The sequence below is a fragment of the Euprymna scolopes genome, chromosome 4 (genome assembly GCF_053919585.1).
Source record: "Euprymna scolopes isolate OS-2025 chromosome 4, ASM5391958v1, whole genome shotgun sequence".
NCBI classification, from domain to species: domain Eukaryota; kingdom Metazoa; phylum Mollusca; class Cephalopoda; order Sepiida; family Sepiolidae; genus Euprymna; species Euprymna scolopes.
In genome coordinates this window covers 170,520,205-170,538,197 of record NC_136485.1, presented here as the reverse complement: position 1 = coordinate 170,538,197, position 17,993 = coordinate 170,520,205, and the positions used below count along the sequence as shown (strand labels likewise).

Here is a 17,993-nt window from a genome sequence, read left to right as displayed (position 1 = left end):
GATATGCTCTGAAAGTGTAAATCCATTTTTATTGAGCTTAACTAATTGTGGCAATTTTTAATAACTTTATCGAATATATGCATTATAAGTATATATTGATTCATAAACACATACATTTTTTAATGATGGGACGATTCCAATATTTATTCTGATTCTTTAAAAATGTTTTAATATTTAACAATAACCCCCCCCCAATTAAAAAACCCCGTAAAAACACATTTTAAATGTGCAGATATTTTCTCAAATGTAAAAATATACTTGTGGTGGGAATGAGTTATCAATTTTAGCTATACTGGTAGTTTAAAATCAATAAATATTAGGTTGGTACAAAAATAATGTCTTTTTTTCATTAGAGAGATTATATATATATATATATATATATATATATATATATATATATATATATATATATATATATATATATATATACATATATATATATATTACACGTCAAAAGACAACATTATTTTTGCACCAATCTAATATCTATTATTTCTACCAGGGACAATTTTTTTTTTATTCTGATACTAATTCCTGATTCCAATTAATCATCTCAACACACACACACACACGTTTCATTGGGATCATTCTCCTTTGTTTCTCTTGGCGGGCTATCCGTGGCATTCAATTGCAACGACTGAGATTAGCAGTTGTTCCAAAAAGTGTGAATGGTTCTACACCAAGCTTTCACCACTATAAACAATTCATATGTGTGGATTTCAAACAACTTAGTTGTTGTGCAAACTTCATATGCCAAAATCGATAGGAGAAGCCATAGATAAATATATTTTTATTATTACCATTAAAATGATGTTGATACACTGGTTTGTGTCAGATCATCAAAGTTAAGCTATGTAAGCCTGATCATACTTAGATGGGTGGCTATTTATGAATACCAGGTAAGTATACTTGGTGACAGACTCGTGTCCTGTCATTGGTCTTTCAGATGTAGGAATATACTACTAGTACTACTATTATTATTAGAAAAAAAAAAGTTAATTTTAAAAATTAATTTGGAGCATTGGTTTGCTTTTAAGTTTTAAAAATTAATAAGCAGCATTTTTTAATAGTATTTGTAAATCAAAGACTACCTGGTGTTGCCTGGGAGCATGGATAATCAAAAGAGAAACGTTAAAATGTGTATGCAGCATCTTTCTTTTAAAAGTATTCTCCCTCTCATACTCTGGCAACTGATTTGATATAATAGAAATAAATAAAAAGGAAGTTGGCTAATTGTTTGACCTAGTTTCAGCGTTGTTTTTGAAACAATTATGAGTAAAAAATCCCCCCCTCTCACCCAGTAATTTGATGCTAGGTGACCCAAAAGGTATGGACATTTTCATGACCAAGTGGAGATTACACCAAATCTGATAATATAAGGGTTTGTAAATGTATCTTGTGCAGTTTCTGACATTTTGCTGAACATGTATGATCTTTCAAATAAGATGAAAACTGGGAGGATGATTGTGATTATATGAAGGATAACAAACAACAAAATAAAAACAACAAAAACAAACAAACATGCAGATAATCTCACAAGCAAAAATAAAAATCAGGAATGTGCAGTTTCTATGGTTACAGGAAGCTAAACACTCGGCCATCTTTCTACTTAAGAGTTATAAAAGTTTTATAAGAAAAAAGGAGGTAGTGGTGGTAGGAGGTCAATAAAACATGCTTCAATACTCGGATACTAAGGAAAACAAGTTTATGGCAAGCAATTGGCAACATCGGATTCGGAAAAGCAATTTTATGTAATTTGATATTGAAAATTGGCAGAATGTTCAACTTAACAAAGAATATATTTATTATTTTGCAAGAAATTTACTAAGAAACAACAATGATTTTTTTTTTTTTATGTTGGATGCAGGCAAAAATGTTTATGAAATGAAATTAAACATGTTTAGATTTAAAAATAGCTAAGAAAAGCCCTGGAGGGGTGGGGTATTTTAGTAAATAATCTCCAAAGATATTCGTTTGACTAACATTTTTCACAGCTTTGTATTATTCCGACTACTATTCTTATCTTGAGTGCTTTTCACACATTTTGGCTGATGTAACCTATCTTGTTCAGGGGTATCTTATCAAAATCGCAAATCTGTGCAGAATTTTAAACGAAACCATTTATTTAACTCATGTGTGTAGCATGTTCTTGTTCTATCAGCCATGACTGGGTAAAAATTTTATTTTGCAATTGTATTTTGAGCATTGAATCTTTAACCTCCAGGAGTTTAAGTTACAACTGAAGTTTGTCAAGTATTTTATTCACTATGCCACGGGTCCTTGTGTAAAAAAAAAAAAAAAATCAAATTTTGTAGCCAAATAAACTGTGATGATATCACAATGTCTTGAAAACAAAAAAATTAACTCTGAATAATTGAAACTTGAGATTTTTAGAAAATGCTTTTTAATATGGGGAGATTAGAAAAAAAAAATATCAAATCTGCTTAAAAATAATTTTCTTTATAAAAATAAAACTACCTGATCAATTTATCAGATTATTGGAATACAATATTTTCTTTCCATCATGGGTATGTACATTAACGATTTTTTCTTTATTTTTGTTTTTTAATATAGGGGAAATTCTGGACAAGCACCAGACACTAAAACTATTTCTGTTCAATAAAGCTGATCAACAGCAAATGCCCCTCCCACCTCAATCGTTAAATGGTGACCAAGCATAATTTCACATTTTAAAGTTATTGTCTGTAGTGCAAACATTCTAAGAATTTAATGTCTAATTTTGGTGTAATTTCTCTGATTAATGTTTGGTTGCGTGAAGATCTTTGGAAACAATTAACTAAAAATGCCCCCCTCTCCCAGGCTGTTGATGTTTGAACCCATTACCATTTATTGGAGTTAGGACTTATGATAGTGATTAACACAGAGGTTCACTGAAATAATTCCTGAACAGATAAAAAAAATTCACTTTAAAAATGGTAAACTTTACAAAGCAAATGAAATTCTTAAGTTGGAAGTTTTTCAAATACATAAAATTAAAATTAGATGCATTCTGTTTAATTTATTACACTTTTGTGTGATATAGCATTTCCGTTGGTCTGTCATACTTTTGTTTGAAATGGTCTGTCACACTTATTCGAAATAGCATTTCTGTTCTGGTCATTGGTCTGTCACACTTATTCGAAATAGCATTTCTGTTGATCTGTCACGATTTTTTTAAAAAATAACATTTCTATTGGTCTGTCAAAATTTTGTTTGAAATATCATTTCTAAGAGACTTTTTATCCATTTGTCAGTCTGTCATGCTCAAGTTAAAATATTTTATCTAAAAAGTAATTCTTCACACACACACACACACACACACACACACACACACACACACACACAAAATTAACCATCATGGAATCATCAATAAAATTCACAATCCTTTCTACAATCTAACTATCCATATCTGGTAAAAAATAAACTTTAGTCTGTCTGTCTCATCCACCATGTTTTGGATATGAATGTCCAACAGTCATTGTTTCATCGCCATTCAATGATATACAGACACTTTGGTAATTGCCTCATCAGTAAGCGGTATGAACCAAAATTGTGTTCACACAGACTGGACCATAAAACACTCCAGATTTTTACCTGTGGAGTTAACTCAAAGATAATATCTTTCAAAACAATTTCCAGACTATTGGATAGACAGGAGGCCATCACAGTCAAAATCGCATGTGTGTAGGAGGGGGGGGACAGAATTATTGATGATTTTACACATCATATACAGGTGTGCTTATCATTGAATGGTAATACAATAAAGAGTGTTGGACAATTATGATTGAATCTTGGTGGACAAGTCAGGCATAGAGCAAAATTTATTTGTACTAAATATGATTGGATTGCAGAAAAAAAAAAAATGTAAATTTTATTAACGATACTATGTGTGGCATTTAGGGTGTGTGTGTGTGTGTCATCCTATATATTAAAATTTCAGAAAAAAATATTTGCAGAGTAAAAAAATAAAATGAAATGATGAACATAATGATTTATCTGCTCAAGAAATATTTTCAACCTAGTTTTTTTTTTTTTTTTAATTTACTGTGACAAACTCCATGTTTAGCATAAATTCAATTTTAAATGTGGCCACTTCAAAAAAGAAAAAAAAAAAGAAAAAATATAGGTTTCTTGCCCAGAATTCCATATATATTAATACAAAAAAAAAAAAAAAAAAAAAAAAAAAAAAAAGAAAAGAAAAATCTATACAATATATATACCCATGATGAAACGAAAGCATAATATTCCAAAAATCACGTAAATTGATGAAGTAGTTTTATTTTTAAGAAAATCAAATTTTATGAGAATCGGACAAATGACTCTTGCCTACCATTTGAAAATAAAAAAAAAGAAAAAAAAAAGAAAAAAAAAAAGAAAGAAAACAAGGGAGATAACTTCAAAATTTATATTTACTAGATTTACGGTGTAATGCCTATGAATTCCCATTGATTGCTTAAAAATGATTTTCTTTATAAATATAAAATTTATTATGAATTAACATAATTTTGGGAATATATTTTTGTTTCATCACAGGTACATACATCATACAGATGTTTTTGTTTTTTTTTTATTATTATTTGTGCTTTTTAATATAAGGGAAATTCTGTTAAAAAACCGAAAACAGAGATATTGTGAGTGGATGGAGCTCGCCCAGTCAAGAACTATACCTTAAATCGGGTTCTGTCTTAATGCCTCTTTCATAGTGACTCCATTTGACAAACGGAAGGAAGCAGGCAGAGAATTCAAAACAGTTCAGTTCAGAAGAAGAGTTCCTTTCAAAGAGTTCTTCATCAGAGAGTTTGTTGGCAGAGAGTGTGTTTCCTTTTTTTGTCTTTTTCATTCTGAAAAGAGATCATGGCCGGAAAGGACATGCGTAAGCCTTAGCTAGTCAGAAAACACACGTCTCTTTTTAGTTGTTTTCTTATTATTTTCAAAATATGTATTTTATAAATATTATTTTCTTATAAATTTTATAAATATTATTTTCTTATATATTTTATAAATATTATTTTCAAAATATCATGCCTGTTCATACAAACTGAAACATACAAAAATTAACTATTAATGAATCGTTCCAGGTCAAATCATCCCAATAGTTACAGGTAACCCCCATCCCACAGATTTAAAAACAAAAAAACTCGTTTTTGTCCAGAATTTCCCCTATATTAAAAAACAAGAATAAAGAAAAATTTTTATGATGTACATACCAAGAACAAAATAAAAATATCATATTCCAAAAATCAAGTAAATTGACCAAGTAGTTTTATAAGGAAAATCATTAAGTGATTAATGGGAATTCCTAAACATCTATCATATAAATCTCACCTGTCTGTTTGAATGTATGCATGTATGTTTTCCTAAAATTTTGACAGAGGGGCGGATTTTCACAAGATCAGTATTGTTTTGAAGCTTGACATCTCGGACGACAAATATCGAAAAATTAGCCAAAAACTTAATTCCTTCACTCTCAACTGGACAGTTTTTTACAGGATGGGTCGATTTTTTGCGAACCATTTTTGCAAATCATCGTATCGGTTGAATTGAGTTTGCCTAATTTTAATGTTCCAAACTTCCGGTCGCGTCATGGAGTAGCGGTAAGACGTCAGATTTTCTTACACTTTCTTTTCCGCCTTTGTGTCACGGGTTCGAGCCTGCCTGCCTACTACCACTTTTTTTTGTTCAACACACATCTCCAAAAACCCGGGCAACACCAGGCACCCAGGCTAGTCTATAATTTAAATCTAGTAAATATGAATTATTGTTCAGTTATTTTCCTTTGCTTCTTGATATTTAAAAAAAAAATGATGAGCAAGACAGTTACTCCTTGGATGATCATAAAATTTGATTTTCTTGTTTAAAAATAAAACTACTTGATCAAATTATATGATTTTTGGAATATGATATTTTCGTTTTTGTCATTAAAGATATTTCTTTATCTTAATATGGAAGAATTCTGGAGAAGAACAAAAACTTCAAAAGTGTTTATCAAATCGATGGCGAAATCCCAGATCTTAGATGAATATCTTTAATAGTTTTGAAATGAAAACATTTTGAAATCTCACTGAATTTTGGGATTTCCTAAAAGAAACTTTTAATCACCTTCAGACATTCATTGCTTTAAAAACAGAACTTGTTGAGATATGCAACCCACTTAGTGTCACTAGTTAACAATCATACTTTCAAAATAACTATGATCGATTCAATTCTAATTTTATATCATTCAGACTAATCATCATATAGAAAGTATTTCAATGTTTAGTGCAATTACAATTAAAAACAATTTTTTTGAACAAATCTTTTAGTAGTTGAACCACAATTTTTAACAAGAAACTGTCAAGGATGATAACTAACTAAATGAGTAAAACTATTGATTTAGTTTAGTTACATCCTTCATAGTTTCTTGTTAAAATGACTGCCTGATTTGTTACATTTTTTAAAATAATAAGAAAATTTGAAATGAAACCTTATATAAAATAAGAAACAACAGAATAAACAAAAAACTATTAGTTGGTTTTCACCCAAACTTTAAACATTAAAAGCTGTCTATACAATAACAAGTCTAACTCAGCATGATATTTACAGATTTTAGTTTGAGTTAACATAAACTTGTTTAGCTGTGATTGCCAAGAGGCAACCAAGAGTTATCTTCCCTTGCTGATTAGTCATCACTAACTACTTCATTTTGATTTAGAAACTCTTAATGAAAATCAACAAATCACAATTTATATAAAATGTTTACATAGAAAAAGCTTCGAAAATGAGTTATTAATGATATTAAGAGGCAGTTTAAATAATTTTCTATTTAACAGTTTAAATCCTTTCAAATTTCCAAACATAAAAGGAATTTATTCCTTGGAAAAGATTAAAATGGCCAACTTGTTAATGAAAAAGTCAAAATGGATTTTGACTGACTTCATAATTGAACTAGATTTTTCAATAGAATTAAAAAAAAAAAAAAAATATTTATGTTATTGCATTTATCATTCAGTTCAACATTACTATTTGTGGTTATTTGTTTTGTAGGCTTTTGCTTTTAGCTGGACACTAATTAAACTAGATTTTAAAATAAAATTTTTAAAAAATGTTTAATTTTTATGCTATTGCATTTATCATTCTGTTTAACATTTATTTTACGTGCTGGCATATGTTGGATAGCTTTAGAAATTACCTTCCAATGTAAGCTATCTCTGCCAGGTCTTTATTAATCTGTCTTTCCATTCTTTATTTTAATAATCAATTACCACTAAATAAAAAACTGTGTAAGCTACATAGAGATGAGAAACACACAGAGACAAGAAGTGGTCACACTATTTTATCAATTACTATTTATGGTTATTTGTTTTATAGTTTTTGACTTTTATCTGGACACACAAGCAACTGCCTTTTATATAATCGATATTTAATAAATTTTTATGGAGATCTTTACTCATGCCTCTTATGACCGTGGCATCATTTTAAAAATCAACAGATTTATTTTTATTTGATAAAAAACAATGTATCTTTATTTCTTCTTCAAATAAACCGAACGTAAATAACTTAAAATATCTGAAAACTTTCACATAAAAGATGAACAATGTTTAATTACTAGCACTATCTAATTGGCGTTGCCCAGGAGTCATTTTCTTTCATTTTAGTTTGCTCATCGACAATGTAGAAGAAATAAGAAGCTGAATATGGGCGAGATCCACCAAAGGGACTTGGATTTCCAATCACACACAACCCGGAAAGAATGTATAAAAATTGAATTAGATTTTTTTTATTGATCAATACTATAAGTCATTGATTGCAAAATGGTTTCAAATATTTTCATAAATTAAAAATGTATGATAAAAAACATTAAAATCAAAAAGTAATTTTGGTACAAGACTGGAATTCAATTTAATAAAAAATAAAAAATAGAAAAATCTTTGATATACGTACCCATTATGGAATGAAAATGTCACATTCCAAAAGATCACATAAATTGATCAAGTAGTTTTTGATTTTAAAATCAGTCTTATAATGGCTACAATATACTATTAACTACTAAAAATCATAAAAAAAATATTTTCTATATTAAAAAAAAAAAAAAAAAAAAAGTACTTGATCAATTTATGCGATTTTTTGGAATATGACTTTTTGGTTCTTTGATGGGCTTATGCATAAGATTTGTCTGTATTTTTGCTTTTTTAATTAGGTTGAATTCTAAATAAGAAACAAATTGTTTATGAATATTTTGCTATCAAAAATGCTTTTTTTCACCCCAAAAATCAATAGCGTAAGTGTAATTACATCTGCAATTCTGCAGTTTAAATTTAATTCTGCAATTTAAAATAATCCAATTTAATTATTTCCATCATGTCAATTAATTTGCATATTTCTGTTATTTTTTTCCATACATTCTGCTTGTTACTTAACTGAAAAAAGAATTTAAGTAAAAATAACTTTATACAATATACAGAATGATCCTCTCACCCTAAATTAATGTCACCTTTGAAATTGGTGATAAAATTCACAATCCTTTCTACAATCCAACCATATGTGCTTGTTTTTTTTTTTTTTTATTATTAAACCAGGGTCATAAAAACCGTTAGCAATAAACAAAGGCTACTTAGCTAATTAGGGAATACATAAAACTTAGAAATATGATATTTAAACAATACAGAACTTCAAAAATGTGACAGTGATACATGTTCAAATAAACTTCAGTCAATGCTTGACTTGTTCATCAAGTTTCAGTTATCAATGCACTTAGATGAACTTACCATTTTGATTAACAACAGTCATTATTTTTTTCACTGTTCAATGATAAATAAACCTGGATATATAGTATTCATGTTTTGCTATCTCTGGTCAGACCAGATTGCAGATTGAATTTTATAATAAAGACCCATGAAAAAAGAATTTTAAAAACAACTGGCAAATATACCCAGTGAACAAAGTGCATGGGAGATTTAAATAATTGCATTTAAAGGGATAATTAAAATCTTTAAAAAGATCTTTCGTTTGGAATATGAGATAGTGGGTGAATGTCTGACATCCGGTAGGATGCTCTATACCTAACTTGGACAAAGAAAATTGAAAAAAAAAAAAAAAAAAAAAAGGGAGGGGGGGAATATATGAACATTCTCATGACAAGTTATCTGAGACTTACTACTTCCGTATTGGCTCATGCCAAATTGGAAGTGAGTGTTTTGTTTGTAACACCATCACTGGAAGATGGCTGTACAGGGCTAACAAACTTCCTCTATCTAGTTTGGAACAGAACTCCCCTTTCTTAGACGTATTGCCTTCACCAGGATTGAAGAATCCTCTCTACCCTCTCTATGGTAGCCCACTAGAGGGAGGCTAACAAGTGCTACACCTTGCCCAAGGATGACCTAGAACTGTGCAAAGCAGGAGGCATTCATCTGATACATGTTTACCCAGATACAACATGCAAAGTTGTCAATAAATCCGACAGACCCCTCTTTCGACACTTTCCAAATTTTGGTTGTGGCGTCCCCTTCAGATTATTTATGAATTTTTATAATTTACAAATTACAAGGAAACCCTAAAAAGATATCACTCATGAAATTATTAAAATATACAACCATCTTTGCAATCCAACTAAATATGGTACAATTAAACTTCAGTCAATGCTTGACTTGTCCACCAAACTTCAACTATGAATGTCCAAGTCTATTTTATTGCTGTTCATCGACATGCAGAGACACCTTGGCAATCGTTTCTTCAACAGATAATGGATTTCACAATCACTGACCTGTAACGTTTCAGCTTTTTATTTTTGGCGTTACCTAAAAAAAAATAATGCCCTCTATCAAAACAGTCTTTTAGATTATTTCTGAACTGAAGATGGCCATCATAGGCCAAATCTTGGCAGTGCCAAGAGACGAGTGTAAAAGTTCTTAATTTTACACGTCATATCCAAGTTCTCTCCGATTCCCTCTCCTCTGATCTTGATCACGTTGTACAATGGGGAAAGGAGTGGCTGGTTACTTTTAATGCATCTAAAACCAAGCTTCTACATCATCAACGTTCTGAACCACATCTGGCATCAATTAAAATGAATGGCTCTCGTCTTGGGGAGGCCTCAAGTTTTGACAGGCTTCTGGGCTTGACCTTTACTCCTGATCTTAAATGGAATACGTACATCAAATCTGTTGCCAAGGCCGCTGGAAAAATGGTGGGATCCTTCTATCGATACAGTAGATATCTCACTGCTGATGCAATTCTCTATCTATATAAGAGCCAGATACGTCCAAGGATGGAATACTGTTGCCACATATGGGCAGGAGCTGCTAAAAAAGACTTGTCCTGCCTTGATAGGGTTCAAAATAGATTTCGTGACCTGGTGGGAGATGTCCTTTTCTCTTCACTGCCACCTCTATCTCACAGAAGAGATGTTATGAGTTTGTCTCTGCTCTATCGTTATTTTCATGGAAAGTGTTCGACTGAGCTTCAATCTATGGTCCCCCTTCGCCAAACTTTCACAAGGAACACTAGACTAGCTGAAAACATTATCAATAATTTTCCACACTCTTTATCTGTGCCTAAACCTAAACATAGATTCCATGATCAAAGCTTCTTTCTTAGAACTGCACGCCTGTGGAATTGTCTTCCGTTTTCCTGCTTTCCAGCTGTCTATAATATGGTTGTGTTCAAGTCCAACAGGAACAAGTTTCTGATGAGCCGTTCCACTTAAGTTAACAAATTTACCGAACTTCCATTACTATATTGTCCTTTTGACTACTCTACACTCTTTAACCCTTATCCTTGAGTGGCCTATCGGCCTTGATAAATGGTGACGCCTATGTAAAAAAAAAAAAAAAAAAAAAATATCCAGATGCGCTTATCATTAAATGGTAAAAAACAAAAACAAAAGAAGAACTTGGACATTTTGCACCCTACCCAAGAGTCCATTATTTAATCATTTAAACTCCTTGGCCTAACATTCACAGATAACATGAATTGAAACAAATGAATAGAAGACATTGCAAAGGCTGCTGCAAGGAATGTGAGCTCCTGCAGTGCTAGAAAAATTCTCAAACTTACCAATATCATATATCTCTACAAAGCCACCATTCATTCACGCATGGAGTAGTGTTGTAACATCTGGGCTAGTGCACAAGTCACTAATCTCTACATCTTAATAGAGTCTCTAATAAGTCCCACACTGTCCATCAAACTCCAGCCTCTGTCCCATCACCACATTACGAGTAATTCTACAGAATGCATTCAGATGAACTTGCTACTTTGATTAACTTGCCAATCAGCTAAATAAATCTCACCCCTTTCAAGTTGAGGTCCCCAGATGTCGAAGAGTGTTTTACTTTGATGCCTGATGCCTTCTGCAAACTGCTAACACCTGCAATTCCCTACCTGTTCCTTGTTTTCCAGATTGCAGCAATATTCAGAAGTTTAAATGTAATGTGAATAAGCATCTCACTGCACATTTGTGCATACACAAAAGTAATAAGAATATGTTGGCAAATTGAAATAAACATTTTGCATTTCAACTTGCTGACATACAGGGTGACCCCCCCAAAAAACGGGCCCCAACTCTAATTAGGCCCCGTTTCTTAGCACTTTGTCCGAATGAAATGAAATTTTGGTCACAACTTGTTTATTATATTCAAAACATCACATCGAAACACTAGGGTCTTTGACCTTTTTTTTCTCTGTTGACTGTAAAATGTTCAGAAAAACAATTGAATGTCTTCTGTTTTTTTTGGTTCACCCTGTATTTCTATATGTGTTATACATCCATCCAAACAAAGATTTTACTCGTTATAAACCATCCGTGGTGAATGATTACTATTTCCTGTTAATTTCAGTGTCGTGTGACCAGTAGTTTAAGAGTTTATCCTTTGGAACATACACATATATACACACATGCATACACACATCTATTAGTAATTACATGTCACTTGGTTTCCTCTACCAAAGCACATGATGCCCCCAAAACAAACTTAGAAACATTTAGAAACACACACATCCATACACACATCTATTATTTTATTACATGCCACGTGTCTTCCCCTAACAGCTCCATCTACCAACACCTTATAGCAGATGTCACTCCCAAAACAAATTTAGAAACATTAATTAAAAAACACAAACATTTTTAGCCATCTCACATTGTAACCTGCACCTTCAATCATGAAAACCCCACTCATTCACATAAACAAACCAACCATCAATCAGGCTCATGAAGGGAGAGGGCTCACTTAAGTGCATTTAACGATTTTAATCGATTTTTTTCAATAAATTCACTAAATGTGATTTTTTTTTTAATTCATCACTCGCCTGAAGACTACTCATGGAGGTCAAAAATGTTCGCAACTATGGCAAATTTTTTTTTATCGTCAAACAGAACGTTCGAACATTGGCCAACCAAATGGAAAAAAAAAAAAAAAAACGGATTGCAAGAGAAACAAACAGGAATTATCGCTGCTGTTCAATGAAACCTGTTTTATTTATATAGATTGGTTGTTTATTATTTTATTGTGGATTATTATCCTCATCTTTATAGTTGTTGTTTCATGACATTTCGGCCAACTATTCTGCTGGCCCTTGTCAGGTGGTAACAATAAAATAAATTAATAAATAATGCTCATCTCAATAATGAATTATAGTTAAATAATATGTATAGATTATTCGTTATTTTGAATTAACTCGCACGCATCTCTTACTTACTCTCTCAGTGAACATGGTTTAGCACCCATTCCTATTTGTATTCAATGTTATCTGTTTATTAAGAATAAAAAAAAAGAATAAAAAAAAAGAATAAAAACAAAACGGAAAGTCACAAGTAGTAATACTATTTACCATATAACTAAAAGAAAGAGCGGAAGGGGAGAGATATAGCAAAAATAGACTAATTATGGATTGCGTCCTTTTTATAGTTAACCGACTTTGAAAACTCCTTTTCCTGATCAAAATATCTAACCAGAGATCAATGGATGCGAACAGCACTCACTCTAGGTGGGTTTAACCGACTTTCCCATAAGAGGAAGTTTCATGGGAATATTAGTCCCCAGTCGCATGTATGTCCCAGAAGAGAGAATACGACATTAGGATTTTACATTTCTTGTAAAGAGGTGTCAACGTCCTCCTACATACAGCGACTGGAGTCCCCAAATCGGTCCGTCTGTCTGGCGCTGACAAGGTTCAATGTTGCTTAACTTTGGTGATCTAATGAGGGCCAGTGTGTCAACGTGATCATGCCATACATGGACGACCCAATTTTGTACTCTAATATATTAAAGCTGTAGATCCTGTTTACCATAAACTTCTTGAAGGGGGGGGGGATCTATTATATAGTCTATTGTATAAAGGGCAAATGTCTATATGTTCAGTTAAAATTTGAAAAACACACAACACCCACAAAATTTGTATTAAAGAAAAATAAAGTCTGCGTCGCCTGGGATTTATCTCTAAAATTACAAAAATATGTTTATTTGCGGCCATTTCTATCATTTAATATCATCCAGACATTGGTCTGATTATTTTTATTTTACGGCATATCAACCCGTTTTAGGTCATTTAATGCCAAATCCAGTAATTTTGAAGAAAATGTTTTTAATAGAATATATTTGTTTTTTTTTCAAATCATTTTTTATTTAACCCATAGTTGGGACCCTAACAGGTACTACCACTCCGGGGTCTGAGTGGACCTGGGAGCAATGGCAGTTAAGTATTTTGATTAATTTGGAGAGGGGGGGGTGTATGTAAGGTTGTAAAACTGAAAGGTAATATGTGGCAATATATTTATAAGTTTCTACTATTATGATATAGGGAGTATGATCATAAGGGGGCGGTCGGAGATTAGGGTGACAATGACTATGAGTGCGTATAACTTGATGTCATTGCCACCATAATCTCCGACCGCCCCCTTATGATCATATTAATGATTAATCAAAATTACCCACTCCATAGAAAATAGACACCCCACAAACCGTTAAAATAAATTACCACACAGCAACAATACACCCCCCCCCCTATTTAACCATAATACATATACCCCTTAATCTTATATATCATACTATATATATAATAAGCTTCTCCTTATTTATTTAGAATTCAATAAAGCTTCTCCCAATATTCTATAATTCCTCTTAATCTTTTTCATCCCTAATGAACCTTACGCTAGACGCCGCATCTCCCCCATGCTACCTAGCACCTTCCCTACTCTTCTGATGAGAAGCAATAGGCTTCGAAATGCCCTAGCATAAACAGTCCCTTCTATCCTCCAAATTTTTTCTGTATTCCATTATTCAATAAATTATCCATTCTATATCTACCTATATATAGTTTTGTGTCTTCATTTCATACTCTTGTTGTCCTATTATATATATATATATATATATATACACATACATACAGACATACATACACATTCTGAACGTACATTACCCAGTATACTTGGATAATTATATTTCATGTATGGATGAAACACAGAACAAATAATGTTACAGGGGTATATGCTTGCAATGGTTCTCAAAAAAATTTTTTTTAAACAAAAATTATTACGTATTAAAGAGCTGAGAACAGAAGGACAGAATTCCTCATCAAATCCTGGGTAACGCCAGATTTTCCTGCTAGTAAATAAAAGATTGAAGAAAAGTTGTTAATTCTAAGCTTCTTTATTTTTTTTAAAAAACATATTTTAAAAAACAGTAAAACATGAGTAGTCTCCCCTATGATGTCTATTACTTGAATAATATTAACTAATAAGCATATGTTATTGTCAGGTGAGGAGAGTTGGTTTCATGTGAATAAATTGATGGAATTTTGATGGAATTGAGGGAGTGGGAGGAAGACATTTGCACAAACTTATTTTGGGGAGAGAAACAAGTTTTTCTGAAAAATCTGGCTCAGTTAATTTATTTCTATGTTCATGGTGAACCAATTCTGAGATTGTGAAAAATACAAGAAATGTTTAAAGTGTATGTGCGGGGGTGGGGATGGAATAACAATTTAGAGTTTGATAAAATTCATTTTTTCTTTTCTTACTCACAGCCACTCCTAACAAATCATATCGCCAATTGGATGTAAGTGCTACTATTTGAGATTATGCCTAACAAGGTGTTGGTTTATATTACATTTGAACTTCTACATATCAGTAGAAGCAGGTAGCAGGAAAGGATTTCCGAATTCTACCTGTTCAAGGGAAAAAACTATTAGAGTAGAAAGCTTTCTGGCATTTAGGGACCTCAACAGTGAAGGGGTGCGATTTTGTTGCTAAGTGGGTTTGTCAGGTATATGTAGGCCGAAGGGGCACAAGTGCAACGAGTTCATCAGAGACCATTCCATTATAATACTTGTAAAAGATGCAAAGAGACGCAACATTCCAGCGATGAGACGAGTTGGAGTTTAGTTGACAAAAGTGGGGCTTAATAGATCGAAAACTCTTTTTTGAGTCCTATCCAAAAGAGAGAGACAGAGAGTAGTGGTGCTAAGCTTAAACTTTAACATTTCAAACTATTGCATTTTGTTGCCGTCATTTGAAAAAAAAAAATTCTTAAAATGCATCTATATGTCCAATTTGCATTCAGTCCGAAATAAACTACAAAACAATGGGAAGGAAGATTGCAACATGTTTTGATCATCAATCATTATATTCAGTTTAAAGTTCATTTTACACACTGGCATGTGATGAACAGCTTTAAGAAATTGATTTCCAAACTAACCCATCTCTGGCCGGGTCTTAATTTATCCCTCTTTCCATTCTTATCACTTCCTTTCATGTTTTCCTTGATCTTCCATCTCAACCGACCCTGCTATCTCAGTTGTTCTATATCTATCTCAAGACCTCTCATCAAATCTTTTAACTTGATTAAATTATCAAAGTCTCCTGTTATACACACATCTCCCTATACTGTCCAGATTTAATTTTCCTCTAAAGTTCTCAGATTTAAACCTGCCTTTAAAGCCCATATTACACATCCACTGTATCATTCTCATATCATTTCTATCCATGCAACACATCTCAACTCTCAGTGGGCAGTTTCACTTCCATATACATCATCACACTTTTAGTGCTAAAATACTGATCAATACCCAATATTGTTCCAGGAGTCTTTACTTTTATTTTTGTTTCCTTTAAAAAAAAAAAAAAAAAAAAAAAAAAAAATGAAGGGCGCGCGCAGTGCATGTACTGAAACCATCAAACATCAATCGTAAAAAGTCAATTTTGCCTGAAAATATCCCTGTATATCCTGTTTACATACTCCTTAAGAGCGACACAAACAACGGGCAATACCCCCCTCCACCCTGTCTCTCATTCACAGCCCTGTAATCATTGTAGTAATTTTTTTATAAGTAAAATAAATTTAGTATAAAATTATTTCCAAGAAGTTCCATTGTATTATCTGCAGTGCACATCAACTCGTTTGAGAAAATTATGAATCTAATAAGCGTAGTTCAAAATAAACAGCTACAACATTTATCGTAACCATAGCAACGTTGCTAGCAATATCAAGTCTTTGACACATTTTTCTCTTGGCACTGGCCTGATTTGGGTTGTGATGCTTCCCTTCAGTTACAGGATAATCTGGGAATTGTTTTGATAGATGTTATCATTATGATAACTGGGAGAGGTGTAAGATGCAGTTAATATTCAGCCCATTTAGGATCGCACCTCCTACTGATGAGACGAATATGAAAGTGTCCCACATATTGAACAGCGATAGAACAATGACTGTTGGAAATTCATAATTTATTTCCCTTTGTCTAACATATAAGGTCCGAGTTTTAGCATTATCTAGTTAGACACGGGTGAAACAAATATTTTTTTGTTTGCCGTTTTTGTGGAAACAAGGATTGCTGAAGTTCTTTTCTTCACAAACGATTTCATCCTCCAGTCCATCTCGTGTTTTTATTTTACAGAAAAATGTTTTTCAAGTTAAATAAATTCAAAACAAAAAGTCAATCACAATTCAATTAGGAAATTGTTTTATAGAATTATGATAAAAATTGGGAATTTTTTTTTTTTATCAAGACAAAAGTTTTTGGATTTTTGCAATATTGTACCCATAATTCAAAGACATGTCAGCAAAATTAAATTTCATAAAGGTAGTTTATATATATATATATATATATATATATATATATATATATATATATATATATATATATGTGTGCTGGGTTGGCCATGTATTGCGTATGCAAAAGAAAAGAATTCCAAAAATGTTGACATTGGTCACCAGACAGTAGGCGACCATTACTTAGGTACAAGGACAAATTTAAAAGCAATTTCTGAGCTGCTGAAATAAATCACGCTGCCCCTGAAAACTCTGTGATCGATTGTAATGAACGGAGGTCTACATGCTTCAATGGCATTATGAAAAATGCAGCATCAAACATTGTCAAACTAGGGAGAGAAATAAAGAATCACCCGCTATCCCAACCACATACTACAATAATCCACATTCTTGCACAATTTGTGGACTTTTTATAGCTCCTTGGCTGGACTGAAATGTCATTTGTGACTCACACACAAGGTTAAATAGACAAAGTTTTAAGAACCTCATTCCTCGAAATCGATGGGAGAGTCCATGATATATATATCAGGGCTCTATGGACAAATTTATCTTTAGTTGACCTTTGACAACTAAATATTATCGTTTACTAGCCAAATACCAAAGTTACTAGCCAAACCCACGTGATTTTTGGAATATGACATCTTCGTTCTGTGATGATTATGTGCATGATCATTTTTTCTTTTTAATAATAATTGTAATTTTACATATACAGCAAATTTTATGTTGATACTTGAAGGTATAAACATTCTAATTTCTTCAGATGTTTTTTTTTTAAACAGCCTTCGTTAAAAAAAATGTATATTGTTCTCTTAAATTTTTATTGTTTAAATAATTTAACTGACCGTTTTATTAAAAAAAAGTTGAAAAGATATTTTTCCCTTAGTAGTGGGCTTTGGAAGATTGTCAGTGGAAGAAATACAATCGCTAAAAGATAAGCATTGCATTATTTCTACTCGCCACTTTGAA

General features: G+C 32.0%; 1 protein-coding gene across 10 annotated transcripts in view; it reads right to left on the bottom strand.

The window, feature by feature from the left end:
• The window catches only part of LOC145270233 (mortality factor 4-like protein 1), a 139,114-nt gene that overhangs the window by 98,193 nt on the left and 22,928 nt on the right, over positions 1-17,993 (bottom strand). For 5 of the 10 annotated variants that reach the window (XM_080125870.1, XM_080125875.1, XM_080125884.1 and 2 more), the window contains exon 4: positions 4,668-4,841. The exons of the other annotated variants lie outside the window; for them this stretch is intronic. In XM_080125870.1, the coding sequence (XP_079981996.1) occupies positions 4,668-4,841 (174 nt within the window). The remainder of the gene's footprint in view (positions 1-4,667; positions 4,842-17,993) is intronic. 10 annotated transcript variants of the gene reach the window in all.